General features: G+C 40.7%; 1 protein-coding gene and 1 long non-coding RNA gene across 5 annotated transcripts; one reads left to right on the top strand and one right to left on the bottom strand.

The window, feature by feature from the left end:
* Positions 1-6,886: 6,886 nt before the first annotated feature.
* On the bottom strand, positions 6,887-16,170 carry LOC101481748 (GTPase IMAP family member 8). 4 transcript variants are annotated; one of them, XM_076891284.1, is made up of 5 exons: positions 16,060-16,170; positions 14,614-14,665; positions 13,567-13,611; positions 9,707-10,915; positions 6,887-9,606 (listed from the first exon to the last, which is right to left on the bottom strand). In XM_076891284.1, exons 2-5 carry the CDS (start codon positions 14,630-14,632, stop codon positions 8,039-8,041), a joined length of 2,841 nt encoding a protein of 946 aa, XP_076747399.1. In that variant the 5' UTR covers positions 14,633-14,665; positions 16,060-16,170; the 3' UTR covers positions 6,887-8,038. The 4 variants fall into 4 exon arrangements, with proteins under 4 accessions (XP_076747399.1, XP_076747398.1, XP_076747401.1 ...); XM_076891283.1 differs by having other exon boundaries at positions 15,939-16,060; XM_076891286.1 differs by lacking the exon at positions 13,567-13,611.
* On the top strand, positions 11,961-12,766 carry LOC143421391 (uncharacterized). Its single transcript, XR_013101026.1, has 3 exons — positions 11,961-12,101; positions 12,178-12,337; positions 12,420-12,766. It is a non-coding gene; the product is annotated as an uncharacterized LOC143421391 (long non-coding RNA).
* Positions 16,171-16,924: the final 754 nt, after the last annotated feature.

The raw sequence follows: 16,924 nt of genomic DNA, 5'->3' as shown, positions 1-16,924 counted from the left end.
AGACCCAGGTGGTGTTACCCTTTTCCCTGCGGTGGGGAGAGGCAGACCGCCCCGACTCCGCAGCAGCAGGGAGGCCCCACACCCCAGACCGCAGTCGGACGGCCAACTCCTCCTAGCCCCCCCGCTCCAGCAGGTCGCAGAGAACGGGGGTGGGAGAAGACTCCAAACCTCCCTCCACCCGCTCATTGTAGTGTTGATGCATGTGTGTTCTAAGGTGCAATTAAAACCCAGGAGGGCATGGAGCTACCTGCCAGAGAGCAGCAGGTAAGCGCATGGTCCCTCCTGCTAGCCCTCAATGTCTACGTGTATTTAAAATTGAGAAGTGGGCAACGATGCCAGGGGTGAGGTGTACACCCTGATGGTAATTTGGACTCCGTGTATCGTGCCCACCCCCGAGATCCTATATGTATGTGTAATGAGAGTATGAGTAATGTGAATGTCTAAGTTGTACTCCATACTCCGCGACCCGCCAGGGAAAGGGGGCCCAGGCCCATCCAGACCGGGTCCCAGTGCAGCAGCGCCGCCCGGCCCCACAGAGCCCGGGACAGTCCACCCAACCCCACCACAGAGAAAACTGCACCCACCCCACCATCCACTCATCTTCCAGACTACATAAGACAATAGACGCCCAGGCTGAGATCTTCCTCCACCTCTCCTGTATCTCCCCCTCCTGCAGAGCGAGTTCCTGAAGAGAGGAAAGCTCCTGCAAGGTGTGACAATCTCCCCCACCAGTTGAAGAGCCCCCCAGGCGGCTTGACGCACCGGCGGCACCCTGAACGCACCCACCCGCCCACAACCCCGGCAACACACCAACCAGGACCCAAGCCCCCGAGGCCCAGCCAGGGCCCCAGCCCAGAGACGGAGCGCCCCCAGAACCTCACGCCCATCCCGGACCCACCCACTCATTTTTGCCACCCACCTTCTCCCCATCTCCACCTCACAGACTCCTCAGTCAGAGCTCAGCCTCAGTCTTCATCACCACCGGCTTCTAGACTCTGGGGAGTCCTGTCCTAAATCACCACCAGGATTCTGTTCTGCCACAATGGGTCATCAGAGTCTAATCACTAATCATTGTGTTCACTACTTTCAGGTGATCTTTCCATACTGAACTCTACATGTGGCCGTATCAGATGTTAATCAGTTTGGTTTAAGAACTACAGAAAAGGGCTTTCCTGTACACTGTATTAATAAAATCATTGGTCCCTTTGTGTGGATTTAACAAGTCAGTATAAAAATTTCTACAGATTATTTTCACCTTGTTGTCATTTGCTTTTCCAAACATAACAATTAATTTGTTACTGAGTGGATCAGTGAAGCTACCGGGCGTTCATGATACACAACTAAAAAGATATACTTGATATTTTTCATCAATAGTTTCTACACTTAAAAACATGTTTTCTGTGCTTTCCACCAAAAGAAAGGGCAACTCCTCCATTTCTATTGGTCCTTTTAACTTTAAACTAGTCACATCATAGTCTTTGTTATTAGTCTCAGACACAGAAAAAACATTCAACTCTGAACTGATATAACTATTCCTGTTTTGTGCAGTTTCTGCATCTTTCTACTGTTGGTGTGTATGACTGATAGACTGATAGAGCACCTGCCATTTCCACATTACTGTTGAAAAGCTCATCTGAGTAATACTCACAGTAATGTTTCATGTTGTTGTGGTTTTCTGGATCAGGGGCATTCTAAATCTGTGTATGAATCTAAATTTATTCAAGTTGTGCACATTTGTGTCATGTTTCTTTTTCATGTTTGTGTGAAGTGGAACATGGATTTGTGAGTATTCATTTACATACAGTTTTTCTTATTCCTCCACTGATCATGCAATACACATTTACAACTATTTTAAAGTCAGTTCTCTCCACTCTGTACAGTTAAAAATGTTAAAATGATCCAGCTTAACTAACACTAAAACACAGTGCTTTGAATTTTGTTTATATAAATCTATCTAGAAAAGAAAGTGCACATCACACAGAATGAGCCAGAAACAGAAACAGAATTTTTAAAAGCTAGACTGCTTGCTTCGCCCACCGTTCCCACGTCTGACTATGTCTCATTTCCTGCCGGCAGCACACTCTGCAAACAGAACATAATACATGTGGTACATACATACAGTAATCTTTCCACCCACAGCTTCCTGTTTACCACAGGTGGGCAACTTCAGCTCTTCAATGTATACATTTAATCTGGGGCAGCATAAACATACATAAGATGTAAAACCAAAAATGAAAATTAAACACAACATTACATACAACATAAATTTTAAAATGTACATTTCAGATCTGTTCATAGATGGTAGAAGCCTTACTGAGCGTTCAACAGCAGGAAACTGTCTTTACTGTTGGTCAAATCAAAGCTTTTGAAGTTTGGACAGAAACATGCTGCATATCGAAGCACCAGAAATGGTCTTCCTCGAAAAAGTTTGTGTTCTCACCAAAGCCTTTAAGAAGTTATTTGGGGTCAAATAAACTTTATTAAGTTGATTTGACTGATTATTCTGTACGTGCAGTAATCATGTCCCTGTGATGAAGATGATGTCATTCGATTTGTAATTCGGATGAAATTTAAAAATTTTTTTACATAGTGTCTGTCATCTTATCATCCTTACAGCAAGAATTGTGATGTTCCTGAACCAGAAACAGTGGGTGGACAGATTAATCCGGGCTCCAGTGGATGCCAGGACCACCACTTACTATGCGGGTCTTGCGACTGGCGATATGTGCACCAAAGCTGCTTCATACAGCGTGCGGCATGCAGTGAGGGATGCCAAACGCTGATGACACAGTGGTGTTGGGCGCCATCTCCAACAAGGCAGACTACATGGATGAAGTGAAGAATCTGGCATCGTGGTGACAGGATAACCACCTCCAGCTGAACGTTGACAAGACCAAGGAGCTGGTGGTGGACTTCAGAAAGAGTCAGCACAGAGACTACAAGCCCATTATCATCAATGGAGCTCCAGTGGAGAGGGTGCAGTCCTTCAAGTATCTCCACATCTCCTCAGACCTGACACGGTCTGCCCACATTCAGGTCCAGTCCAATAAGAAAAAGACAGGACTCATTGTTACATTTTCACATCATGCCTGATTCTTCTGGCTTCACTACAGCACAAGACACTTTAACACCCGACTCACACAATGTACATTCACAGATTTCAAACTGTAAATTTCAAGATTGTTTTAAAAAACTTTACTTTACTTGGATGCAACATGTATTTGTGGCTTTGTTAGAAGCTAGACTCGTCCTCTCATGCAAAATGTGACATGAGCATATTCAGTAATACAATCTTAAATAAATCAAACAGAATGCCAGGGTTGTACATTGTACACCTGTAGACTGGCACACAACATGTGTATTGCTTGGAAGTAATAAAGACTGAAGGTCACAAAAGTGTTTTATATGGTATCCATCCAGCCAATTCCTTCCACTTGTACAGCTACTTTCAGTACTATTGATATTTCCTTAGACTCTTTCTCTTTGATTGATGTTTCTGAGTTAGCTTCAGTAATTACTTCCTCCAAACCATCAATGTGACTTTTAGACCCCATTCCTACAAGACTGCTCAAAGACGATCTGCCATTAATTAATTAATCTAACTCTATTAATGGACTACATACTACAGAATTTTAAAGTGGAAGTTGTAATTATCCATTGTTTTCACCTGATGGCAGAGCTACTGGGACCCGCCCATCTGGTGCCAAAAAACAGCAATCTGGCCATTTGCCCTCCAGCCTTCCATTAAACATCTTTGAGTTTAACTTCCAGAAAGTTGTCGTGCTCTTAGTTGTGTTTGTTTACAGGTGACAGAAGAGCTCAGAGTACAGCACCAACATGTGAACACGCCTCTCAAATCTCAAATCACACCAATCACCCCTTCTATCATGTAGTACATGTCCAAATCAACATAGTTCAAGAATTACTTATGGTAGTTTGTTCAAGCTAGCTACCTTTGTTTTAACTAGTCTTGTTCTTCTTGTTCCCATGCAGATGAAAACACATGTAGCAGTCCATACTATGAAAGTTCTCATCCTGGCAGCAGTGTAGGGTGAGCGATTCTCTACAACGTACATGAAGATGTCACTGAACTGGAGCTCTGGGAGAGACGTCACAACTTTCAGGGTTTTAAAGAAAGCTGCTGGGGCAGAGTATGGATCACAAGTCCCCAGAATTCATAGTTTCTCTTTACATTTTTGTTTTTTCTCCATGGATAGATGATCCAAGTTGTCTTGGCTCAAGACAAGTAAAAAACACTTTGTCACACAGTACTACTGACTACAGACTACTGGCCATCACGGTGGAGTAAGTGACCGAAAACTATGGATAGGCCAATCTCCAACCTTCCTTTCATATCAAACATCCTTGAAAGAGTAGTTGTCAAACAGCTAACAGATAATCAGCAGAGGAATGGTTTATTTGAAGAGTTTCAGTCAGGTTTCAGAGCTCATCACAGCACAGTGAAGGCCAAAGGAGCTTGCAAAGAAACTGGGAGAACCTTCACAGACAGCTTTATTGAAGGTTACAAATGATCTTCTTATGGCCTCTGACAGTGGACTCATCTCTGTACTTGTCCTGCTAGACCTCAGTGCAGCGTTCGATACTGTCGACCATAATATCCTATTAGAGCGATTAGAACATGCTGTAGGTATTACAGGTACTGCACTGCAGTGGTTTGTATCATATCTATCTAATAGACTCCAGTTTGTGCATGTAAATGGAGAGTCCTCTTCACACACTGAGGTTAATTATGGAGTTCCACAGGGTTCAGTGATAGGACCAATTCTGTTTACATTATACATGCTTCCCTTAGGAAGCATCATCAGAAGACATAGCATACATTTACACTGCTATGCAGATGACACCCAGCTCTATCTGTCCATGAAGCCAGATAACACACACCAATGAGTTAAACTGCGGGAATGTCTTAAAGACATAAAGACTACGAGCTTGGCTGCAGAAGAGAAACTTAGGGTTGTTCTTGTTTTCTTTAATGAGTGATGAATAGTAAGATGGTCTAGCTTCATGCAGGGCTTTTTTATAAAGCAACAACTATTTTTCCAGGTGAAATGATGATCTTCTAAACTGGTGACACTTAACTGCTTTAAGTTGCACATTCAAGATTCTTTATTTGTCACTTGCATAGTTATACAAGTATAACAAGCAGTGAAATGTATCCTGACACGCTCCTCAACTGTACAAAAGGGAGAGAACATTATATATATTTAGTGAATATATACAGAGTCATTTGAGAGATGACAGTGAATTAGTTCCATCCTGAAATTAAGAGCAACTCTCTAAATTAAGAGAGTTTTAGAGCATTTTTTGAAAGTCAATGACTTAAATGGAATATATTCCCGACTATAGTGTAAGCAGAGGTGAGGATAGAAAGAGTGCAATGATAATTGAATTGGGGGAGGGTCAACCTGTTATCAGGTTAAACACGCAAAGGGAGTTAAGTTTCATATTATAATACACCAATGAAGGAATCCATTTGTGGCCTTCCTCATTGTCCAGCCTCGTCATTGCTATACAAATACCTAACAAAGGTGTCACAGCACAAATGGTCATAGCCAAGAAATCAAGTATTCAGCAGTCTGTAAGAATTATTTCTTTCAGTATGATTGGGCCTAACGCAGCACACATGTAACTGCTCACTGTTTCTGTTCAGTAAATGACAGAATGAGTGAATTATTGTAACTCAGTGTTTGATCTTTAATGAACAGTCACTATTTTTACGGCTTGTTTCATTGAACAATTGCAATGATTATCTGATGAATTCTTTCTTTTTTTAGGTTTAAATGGACTCACTGATCTTTACAGCAGCAGGAATATCACAACTGGTTTCTCAATATAGCTCTTGTCTGGTTCCTAACAGAAATACGGCACTAAAAAATTCTTAATTGAAATGTATGGAAGAATGGCAAAGCTGGTAAAAGTAGAACTTTAAAGGGAGAAATGCATTTGCAGGTTTAACATCCTGGTGTTTAAATAGATTTTGATATTTTAAAAAGTTGTTCAGGGGTGATTAAAGATGGCTGCTAAGTGGCGGGGTTTGCTGCTAGAAGGACTTTGGCAATAATCAAAGACTCACATAAATATGATGAAGATCAAGACACTGAATGAAATTATAGTTTCAAAAAGATTTAAAATATCATGCTCAAATCAATCTCAGTGTTTATATTGATATTCCTGCACCACCTCTATGTGTTATATAGAACTTGCTATTGTACAGCTCATAGCCTTAATGCTTCCTCTATGTGACCATCTAGCACTACTGCCAGCATAGACTAAGTGGAGAGCTGCTCACTCATTTAGTGCTGAGTTGAATCATTACTGTAGAAACTGAGGCTGATTACTGAGAGCATCAGGCTGCAAATGTAGCTACACATTCAAACAATTTCAAATTATTTTAGGTCTTAAACTCGCTTTGTAACTGTTCAAAAAGAAGGCCAGTTCTAAACTGTTCAAAAAAAAAAAAAAAAAAAAAAAGTCCACTCAAAGAGCACATTTCCCACCAAGTCCAGAGCATCCATCCATCCATCCATCATCTTCATCCGCTTTATCCGAGGCCAGGTCGCGGGGGCAGCAGCCTAAGCAAATAGGCCCAGACCTCCCTCTCCCCAGCCACCTCCTCCAGCTTATCCGGGGTTCAGAGCACCAGTTACAAATTCTAAAGTTTTATGGATCTGTGATAACTGCAATCTTCCTTTCTCTTCCTGTTCTGCACTACGTTCCATGCTAATGCTGCTGACAGACAGAAATTAAACTGCTGCAAAACACACGTGTCAGAGTGGGCGTGGGGTTTAGGAAGATTTTTGTTTGATTTGACAAGATCTTCACTGAAATTAAAGAAAACATGAAATCAAAATATGAATGAAGATGCTTTGTTTCATCATTTAAGTACCATCCACACGAATCACAGGGAAACACTCATTATTTGGAAAATCAACAGATGCATAAAATACTTTTATTCTTAGTTATGTCACTAATTATGAAGCAAAGAATTTATATTTGACATTTATCAAAATAAAGTCAAATATTTTCTACTGTATCTGATTATTTTCAATGATAATTGAGTAAATGGTGTTATAATTAGATATTGCAGAGGCATAAATAATATCTAAACTTTACAGTCATATATCTGACTATTTAATAAAAAATAATGAGAGATTTTATAATAAAACTCGATAATTACTGATTACACAAAATGTATGAAAAAACCCAAAACAAATAAACACAATAAAAATAGAACTATTCCCAATAAAATACAATAAATCAAATCACACACTCTCCAGATTTTTACCAAACATTACAGAAAACAAATCAGAAAAGATTAAAATGACTGATTCAACTTACAGTGCAGTACAGAGCAAAACTAACAACTTAAATGAAAATCCTGGTACTTAAAGAGCTCAGCCCAGGAAAAATTATTTGATTCATAATTTCAAAAAAAAGACAAGAATAAAGGTACCTGATCACCAAATGTGTGTCGTCTTTCTTTGTGATCAAACATTTAATACCCCCGCCCACACAAACACACACACAATGATAACATTAGAATGACAAAGTCACACTGATAACTGTTCTGTTCTTTACTTATTTGAAAATAATTTGTTTTTCCTGCATCATTGCAACTTATCCTCTGTTTCTATTTTGAAGTCAATTATGATAAAAACATTTATTTGCTGGAAAAACACTGACCATAGCTTCAACTCTGCCAGGTGGGAGATTAATGAGCTGAGACAGAGTGGAACATGCTGGTTCCACGTGGGTCTTTTAGCAACTAATACCTATTCAGTCTTTGGAGTTAGTTTAACCAGTCAGAAGCTTTGGTAATGTTGGGATAGTGACTTGTGGTTTAATGGTGAGACTGGAGTCCGACACTGTGTTTAAGGCAGGTTAGACGCACCAGAATTATTTGCTGTTGTGAGGAAATCCCAAACATGTAAAACATGCAGAACAACAAATCGGTGCTTCTTTAACGTTTTTTCCCAGTACAAATGAAAGAAAAACAACTGAAATCATTCATTTCTCGTCATAAAATGCTGCAGCCTGACGCGTCACTGACCTCCTTACTTAAGATTTTTTGCATCAATTCACTTAATTGTTGTTCATGTACTTCCTGTAGTTCGTCCTTGTCCTCCTCAGTTTTTGCGTTCCTCATCTCTTTTTCATGTTTTTCCACTAGATTCTTGATCTTTCTCAGGTTTTCGCTCTTCTTGGTCACACGTTTGACTAAGTCGTTCATTTCCTTCACGTGTTCTTCCCGCTGAGCATTTAATTCATCCATGTGTTTCTTTTGGGATTCGTTGAACTCTTCTGCTTTCTGTCTGGCTTTTCTTTCATAGCTCTTCTTTAGGTCCTCCAGTGTTTTCTGATGATTGTTCTCTGTTATTTCCATTTCTCTTCTTATTTGTTCCTCTTGTAATTTGTTGTTTTCATATTTTATTTTTTCTTGTTTGTAACTTTCCAGCAGTTTGTCGATTCTTTCTTCCTCCTCCTGTCGTCTCTTTTCATCTTCTTGTCTTTGTTTCTCTCGCTCTTCTCTTCGTTCTTTCTCCCAGGCTTCTTGTTTTCGTTGCATCTCTTCTCTGGTCTCTTCCAGCTGTCTGTCGACACTTTCCTTTGCCTCTTTTTCCAAATGAATTTGTCTGTCCAACTTTTCAAGTTCTTCTTTGAATTGTTGTCGATATCTTTCTTCTCCAGTGTCCTTTTCCTTTTCCTCCTTTTCTCTCATTTCTTCTTCTTTTTTCTTCTTCTCTTGTTCTTCCTTAATTTTGTTCATCATTTCCTCGAGTTCTTCAGCTTTCTGTTTTCCCTCCTTTTCTGATTTTTCTTTCTCTTCTGCCATTCTTATTTTCATTGCTTTCATTTCTTGCTTATGTTTTCTTTCAATCTCTTCCTTTTCCTTCTGCATCTCTTCTTCCTTCTCCTTTAAATTCTTCTGCATCTCCTTCCTTATCGCAGCTTCAGCCTCTTGCAGCATCTCATTGGTGTAGAAGCTTCCTCCATTGTTCTTCACCATGGTGTCAATCTTTTTTATCAGCTCACTGACTTGTGTGCAGTTTTGTTTGTCAGAGTTATTGAACACATGGTATCTTCCTCCACAGTTAGAGATCAGCTTCTTAAAGGAATCATGACATTTGTTCTTGATATAATCATCAATAGACTCTCCCTGACGCTCCAGATCATCTCCTCTGGTAAAAAGGATGATGGTGAACTTTTCTGAATTCTTCCCAAAGAATCTTTTAGTGAGCCTGATCGTTTCTCTCTCCTCTGCTGTGAATCTACCAACCCCTATCACCACCAAGAAGACATGTGGTCCTGGAGCCAGCTGGCTGATACATTTCACCAGCTCTTCTTGAACTTCTTCATTGGACAGAGCTGTGTCAAACAGACCAGGAGTGTCGACCACAACAACAGGACGACCGTCCACCTCACCCTCTGCCTTCGTACAATATGTTGTGACCGACATTTGACTTGATGCAGCTATAAACTTGTCGTTTCCTAAAATCGTGTTTCCTGTAGAGCTCTTTCCACAGCCAGTCTTCCCAATCAGCACAATCCTGAGACAATCTGAGTCTTTTCCTTCAACTTCATCACCTAAAACATGAAAACAATCAGAGTTAAAACTTGTATACTGCTGGATTAAAACTCTTTGGGTCACTGAACACATAAAAATATTAAAATCTAAACTACTTACAAGTCATCATGTTCGTCTTGAGCTTCTCAAGTTCATCATGTTGCATCTGTATGGATTTATCTTGTTGTAAGACTTTGTCCATCTGTGCATGTAGAAATGTTGTCTTTGTATAACAGTGTGGTTTGTTTGTGGCATCACTAATTTTGTCCACAACCTCAAACATCTTTGTAATCTGCTGTTTGTCTTTGATGTTGAGAACCACATGTCTTTGTCCGAACGTCTGAAGAAGCTTCTGGATGTCTTTGTCTATACTTAATATATTTTCAGCAGCTGGATCTGTAGGATCTGAGCCCACAGTGAACAGAATCATGGTGAAGTCATTGACTCGAGAGCTGAATGTGTCCTGGATGGTCTCTAACTCTCTCTTGTCTTCATCAGTGAGGGGAGCCACAGGTAGGACCAGGATGAAGGCATGGACACCCTCAGGATCACAGAGGGAGATACACTTGAATGATTCCTCCATCACTGCCTCCTGAGGTTTTCCATACAAGGCAGGCAGCTCCACCAGGGAAACCCAACGTCCACACACCTCTCCCTGATGTTTAACACACTCTGATGAGTTGGAGGCTGAATGAAGCTCAGTCTGACCTAAAATGGCCTTGGCTGCTGACGTCTTCCCTGCTGCTCTCCTCCCACACAGAACCAGGTTCAGACTGGACTTCAGATTGGGTTTAGCCTCTTCTTTTAACGTTAGATATTTTCCCCAGTTTTTAGTCACCATCTCATTCATTTCTTCCATCAACTCTGAGGAATCTGAGAAGGAGTCTTTCCTGTCAAAGTTAATGAACTGCTGCTTTTGTTTGGATTCTTCAATGAGTTTATCCACTGACTTATTCCCTTCCTGATTATGCGTTCGGATGACGATGGAGTGATTAAAAGCATCTTGACCAAACAAGCTCAGGACCAAATTCAGAGTCTGTCTGTTCTCCTCAGTGAAATCAGAAGGTTTGACTAACAGCAGCAGAACGTTTGGTCCAGGAGGACAGAGACTCACACAGCTCTTCATCTCTTTAAACAGCTCATCCACAGGCAGACTGAAGATGTTGGGTGTTTTTACAACTGTGGGAGGTTTCCTGTTCCTCTCTCCAGAGGCAGCACCAGATTGCTTTCCTCCAAAACCTTTAGACTCTTTTTTCCCAACGAGGAGCTTTTCCAGGGCTGATTTCTTGTCATTACTTTTTCCAAACAGCATTATCCTGAGTTCACGTGCTGCAAAAAACAATGTAAATTGCCTCAAAAATTATGAAACACATATTTATGTCACATTCTATTAAATAGTTTGTAATTGTTAATCATTTCACTTGAGAAATAATCACTTACAAATTTGTCTTAAAACAGGTTGCTTAGTGATAGCGCTGGCAGTTACACTTTCTGATATGGTTTCTTGATTAGTTGAAAAGCCATATCAGCTCTCTATTTAGGAGGATAAGCTCATGCAGATGTTTTAAAGGCACTACCGTGATTTTGTTGGGCAGAGGTGGCAAAAGTACAAACTTGATTTACTTAAGTAGAAGAAATGAAACAACTTATTTACTCAAAAGTGGAAATGTACAGGATGTCAACGCTAGCCCTTTATATTATAACATATGATAACCTTTCTTTGGGGCCTCTGAAATACACCCAGAAACTACAAGTGGCTCAGTCAATAGGGGACCTACCATTAACAGGTGGGACTGATATGACTTGACCTACAAGGCTATTCAGGTTTGGTTTATCTTATCAGGGTTACGAGGAAAGACACCTGGACAATTTCTAGGTAGTTAGTACTCCAGCTGGTGCAGGGGTGCAGCTGGGTAAGACCCATAGGACCAGAGATTAGGACCTTTTTATCAGAGAACCCTCCCCCCAAAAAAAGGTTCCTCTCCAAGGGTTGTTGGCCCCGCAGATTGGCACCGGACTGTCCTTTGTCACTGATTCTGTTTATAATTTTTTGGACAGAATATTTAGGTGCATTCAAGGGCTACACACTTATTAGGTGCTGGGATCAATGGTCTCAGGGTATAATCTCTGATTTTACCTCTGATCTTACCGAATTTCCCACCCGAGGGATTAATAAACTTTTATCTTATCTGATTTTTGATTTTGTTGATTTTGCAAGGGACTGACTTCCAGTTTGCACTAGTGTGGTGTGACACAATTAGGATGAGAATTAGCACTTCCAAGTCTGAAATGTCAAGAATGTCACAAGACATAAAGATTGGGATGGCCACTAACTTTTTGTCATGGTCCGTGGGAGTGCCTGGAGGGGGTTTTCCTTGTGTGGCTGCTGAGCCATCCCTTTGGGGCAGGGACTTCAGTGCTTCAAGTGAGCCTCAGCTGCGAGCAATCAGCGGGAGACCTACTTCAGCTGACTCAACCGGCCCCTCCTTGCCAGTTTGTTCTACTCTTCTTGGTGGTAAATTACGTTTCCCTTTGTGGTTTTCCTTGTGTGATTTATCTGTTGGAGTAATTCCTGTCTTCCCTTCATTCAGCGGAGTTTCAACCCTGGCTTCACCTTACTGGGACAGTCCCTGTCTCCCAGCCGGCTCGCCTGCCTGCCCTCTAACCTCCACGCTTCAGCTTGAGACCCTCCAGAAGCTTCCCACGGACCTCTCTCCCCTCTCCTCAGTGAAACGAACCATGACTGGCACAGTAAGGCGAACTATTCTCCAGTTTCTAGTTATCAAGCTCTAGTTTTCTCTTTCGATTTTAACTACCTCTCCATCTGTTACAGAATATCCCCTCGCCTCTCTGACCTCTTCCGCGTTCCTGCCACTAGCCTTTTGGGCCCCTCATCACTTTTGGCCACCTTTTCAAATAAATATCAGAATCAGAATCAGAATCAGAATGGGTTTATTGCCAGATGTTGAGGTTTACAACATTAGGAAATATCACTGTAAGCATTCCACGCCCATGTTTGTCTGCGTTTTTGGGTCCACTTTCCTGGGCAAAGCTGTTGGTTCATGATACTTTCTGCTTCTTAATTCAGATCAAACTGAGGTTATTGTACTCGGCCCTGAAAATCTTAGAAATATGGTATCTAACCAGATTCTTACTCTGGATGGCATTACCTTGGCCTCCAGTAACGCTGTGAGGAACCTTGGAGTCATTTTTGACCAGGACATGTCCTTCAATGCACATATTAAACAAATATGTCAGACTGCTTTCTTCCATTTGCGCAACATCTCTAAAGTTAGAAACATCCTGTCTCAGAGTGACGCTGAAAAACTAGTTCATGCATTTATTACTTCCAGGCTGGACGACTGTAATTCATTATTATCAGGAAGTCCTAAAAACTCACTGAAAAGCCTTCAGCTGATCCAAAATGCTGCAGCAAGAGTCCTGACAGGGACTAGAAAGAGAGAGCAGATTTCTCCTGTATTGGCTTCCTGTTAAATCCAGAATTCAAAATCCTGCTCCTCACATACAAGGTCTTAAATAATCAGGCCCCATCTTATCTTAATGACCTTGTAGTACCATATCACCCTATTAGAGCACTTCGCTCTCGCTCTGCAGGCCTACTTGTTGTTCCTAGAGTATTTAAAAGTAGAATGGGAGGCAGAGCCTTCAGTTTTCAGGTCATATGATTGTTGGGTTTTTCTCTGTATCTACTGTACAATATAAAGCGCCTTGAGGCGACTGTTGTTGACTGTGGTTCTTACCAGAGTAAGAATCTGGTTAGATACCATATTTCTAAGATTTTCAGATTAAAATCTGGTTGGCTGATGCCTGACAACACAGGAGGGGAATGTCATTGTAGGATTAGTAGAGCTTTATCCCTCCCTTCCTAAATTATATAGCTTTTGGCATTATAACTAATATTTTAAATGAATTGATTTTTATTTTACTCATGATACATCAATGTTGTTAGTTCAACTTACAGTCCTTGATGTCATAGCTGCTATCTTCTGGTTTTTGGAAATCCTCTGCAAAAATATAAAGAACTCAAGTTATCCTTCAACACTTAAATGTGGAAAATCTCTTGGTGTTACAGGAATGTGTCATGAGGTCTCTACTTCTGATATGCCAAGTAATTAGTGTACTTGACTGAAATCAATTCATACCATCTCAATTAAGTTTAAAGATTGGACCCTGAGCCGGTGAGAAAAGACTAGAAGCAGATATTTTATCCCAAGTTGTTTTTGGTTGTTTTATGTATCGTATCAACTTGACCCCAATTTTAAAAAGTTCTGATCATCTTCAAAGATGGAGCAATATTCCACAGTAACATAACATCTTTTTTCTGCACATCCCAGTATCACTAACAATACCATGAATCTATTTCTTGTTCCTAAGTGGTCACTGGAGAAACTAAAGAAATCCGAATTTGGATTCCAAAACAAACCAAGAAAGTACCTCAGCATATCTCTGTCTCTGAGTGAAGTATTTACAAGCATGACTTCCTTAATCCAGCTTCTTTGTGTTTCTTGTTGTGGGCAAGAAGCCATTTTGTCAGGGGTTTTTGTTATCCTGTTTTCTTTTCGTACTTCGTGTGGGTGGACTAATTATACAATTCACCCTGGAGTGTGTGTCTGTGATAATCCACCTGTTCCTGATTGCCTGGTGGATCAGGGAGCTATTTAAGGTGCCTTCAAGCAGCTTTCAGTTATTTATTTTTTATTTACATTCATTCTTTCAGCAAGTGAAGCGACTGAAAATGAACGAGTAACTATATTGGCAGAACAGGGCGACATGTACTGTGAGCATGTTGGATATGTTTATCAGCCAACGTTGCTCCTAAAACCTGCAGCACAGTGTGATCATGGCAGTTGGATCCTGCTCCACCCTGCTGCTGCTGCACCTGTTTGTTGTGTGCTCTCACTTCCAATACCTGAACAGATGTTACAGTTACTCTCTAAATCTACTGTCTGTGGACGGTGTGAGTGCAAAATCCTCACTGCTGATCAATAACATGTGAGTGGACTCACCAGCTGTTTTGGTTGCCATGATGTCGATTTTCTGAAAAGACCTGGGGATGAACTGGAAGGAAAAAAAAGTATTTTAGGTTCTTTGAATCACACCACATGTGATGGTAGGTGGACAAAGGGGCTGTAAGCATGAATGGTTCTAATGGAACGGCACAAAAAAGAGAGAAGTTGTTATTGTGATATTGTTTTATGCAGTACTTCAGTTGGTCTCCGGTTGGTCACCATGTAGAGAATGTTTTATACAAACTGGGGGGTCAAGTGTAACCAATTACATTTAGACGATTAAGACATCATGAGTAACTGCAGAAAGAAGGTTCACATCTTTCACTTTCAATTTCAGTTTTCAAAGAAAAGTCTTTGTATAGACTGATCAACCAGATTTATCCTGAGCAAAAGATTGAAGAATCAGGGGACCTCAGTCTGAACACATGTAGAAGTGTTTTATACACATGGATGATTTATTTCACGTTCTCAACCTCAGAGATCATTTATGCTTTCAGGAGGCCTACTGTGCACAAGAAGATATTACTTGAATGAGTTTTAATTAAAGAATATTATGATGGATCCATTTGATCCACTCATGTGTGCTGCATTCAAGTGCATAATTGGACTAAGATTATTCCAAACAGTCGGACAGAAACGACCAACTATAGACCACATCACCTGGATCATAATCACATTCACATCTTACTACAAGGATTAATTTAGCAAACGCTTCTGAGAACGATGATTAGATGAGATCACGAGAGTCTAAAAACTCCAGTAAGTGAAACACAATCTGAGTGTGGGCGGTACAACCTGCAACAAAGAGAATACCAGGACCTGCTCCAGCCTGCTGGGTACAGGTGAGCAGCTGCAAAAAAGGTGTGTGTGTGTGTGTGTGTGTGTGTGCGTGTGTGTGTGTGTGTGTGTGTGTGTGTGTGTGTGTGTGTGTGTGTGCGTGTGTGTGTGTGTGAGAGGGGGGAGTTGTGGCAGTTTCAGTAGAGAGATTAAAAGTTTCATATAGATAAAATATTAAAATATTCCTCTTCACTCAACTGTCTCACCCTCCAGTTTATATGCAACCTTTCTGTCTGCTCAGAGGAAATTATTGATGTCATCATATGTTATATAACAAATAACCTAAGTTTCATGTTTCTGCTCATTCTGTGCAGTCATTTGATAAAAGCACAAAACAAATATTAGCAATTATAGTTCTGCATCATATCACACAGGTTCACTCTCTGCAGCCATAAAGAAAAGATGTAAATGAGGAAAAATCAAAAGTATATTAAAGGCAGTAACGATCAAAGTGAAACTATCATTAACAAAGAATCACGACGCACCTCACAGCACAAACACAGCTAACAAAGGTGCAGCAGACCTGCAGAGAATCCAAAGCATGAGAAAACATTTAGTGATGAGTTTCACTGTTCAGAAAAAACAGCAGATAAATTTGTGCTTTACCTGTTTGTCATCCTCCCAGTTCACAGGTGAGACATGGCGCCTGCTTCTTTGTTTGGTTTCACCTCTGATGACGGTATGAAGGCGGGCTTAACGCTGCCCACCCAATCAGAAGTTAGAAACACTGCTCATGTTTTCTCTGAGCCTTCTTTTCTTCACTTTTGATTGGGTGGGAACAACCACCCACCCATACTCTGTGTGCTGGTGTTTGGGTGGGGTGAGTCTACTCGACACAAATTTATGCTTTATATTTGTATATTTGTACAGATTTGTGTCGACGTTCAGAGGCTGGATCCATGCAGAACAGATGACAAAACATCTGCATCGGTGCGCTTTCATGTTTGTCGTCTGGTTGCACTGTTGTTCTGTACGACATCCTGATGTGTTGTTGGTCTGATGTTCGTTGTTTAAAGTTTAAAAGAATACATTTGCCCTCTGTCACTTTAATGCAGCGTGCATTGTGGTTGTGTGAGAAGCCGAGAGCATGAAAGTTAATAACTCCACAGACTACAGCTAATCTGTCAGAAAGCAAAAGAATGCAGGGCCTGTTCCAGCCTGCTGTGTTAGGAACGACGGTTACAAATAAAAGTGTGAGACAAAGATCGTCACAACAAAAATGTGAGTGTGCGTGCCTGTTACTGTTGCTCCTGCTTTTTCTCTTCAGCTTAACTTTTACTTACTCATTTCTTTGTCTTTTGCTTTATAGCTGGAGTGTTGAACTCTTTATATTGAATTATTTAAATTGTTTAGTCTGTTACTGTCTAGGTGCAACTGTGATCCATATAATTTCCTTTGGGATTAATAAAGTATTCTGATTCTGAAACAAAACAAAATCATCAAACAACACTCACACACAACCCTTGACACT

This window comes from Maylandia zebra, linkage group LG12, assembly GCF_041146795.1.
Source record: "Maylandia zebra isolate NMK-2024a linkage group LG12, Mzebra_GT3a, whole genome shotgun sequence".
Classification (NCBI taxonomy): Eukaryota; Metazoa; Chordata; class Actinopteri; order Cichliformes; family Cichlidae; genus Maylandia; species Maylandia zebra.
Note: the sequence above shows the minus strand (reverse complement) of the source record. Positions and strands in the feature narration are given on the sequence as shown.

What these genes read in the sequence shown, in the direction of transcription:
- LOC101481748 (XM_076891284.1), bottom strand. An exon ending in CAGCTATGACATCAAGGACT is followed by an intron (nt 10,916 to 13,566) that starts GTAAGTTGAACT and finishes TGTTTTTTGCAG; the next exon opens with CACGTGAACTCAGGATAATG. An exon ending in CAAGACGAACATGATGACTT is followed by an intron (nt 9,607 to 9,706) that starts GTAAGTAGTTTA and finishes TTCATGTTTTAG; the next exon opens with GTGATGAAGTTGAAGGAAAA.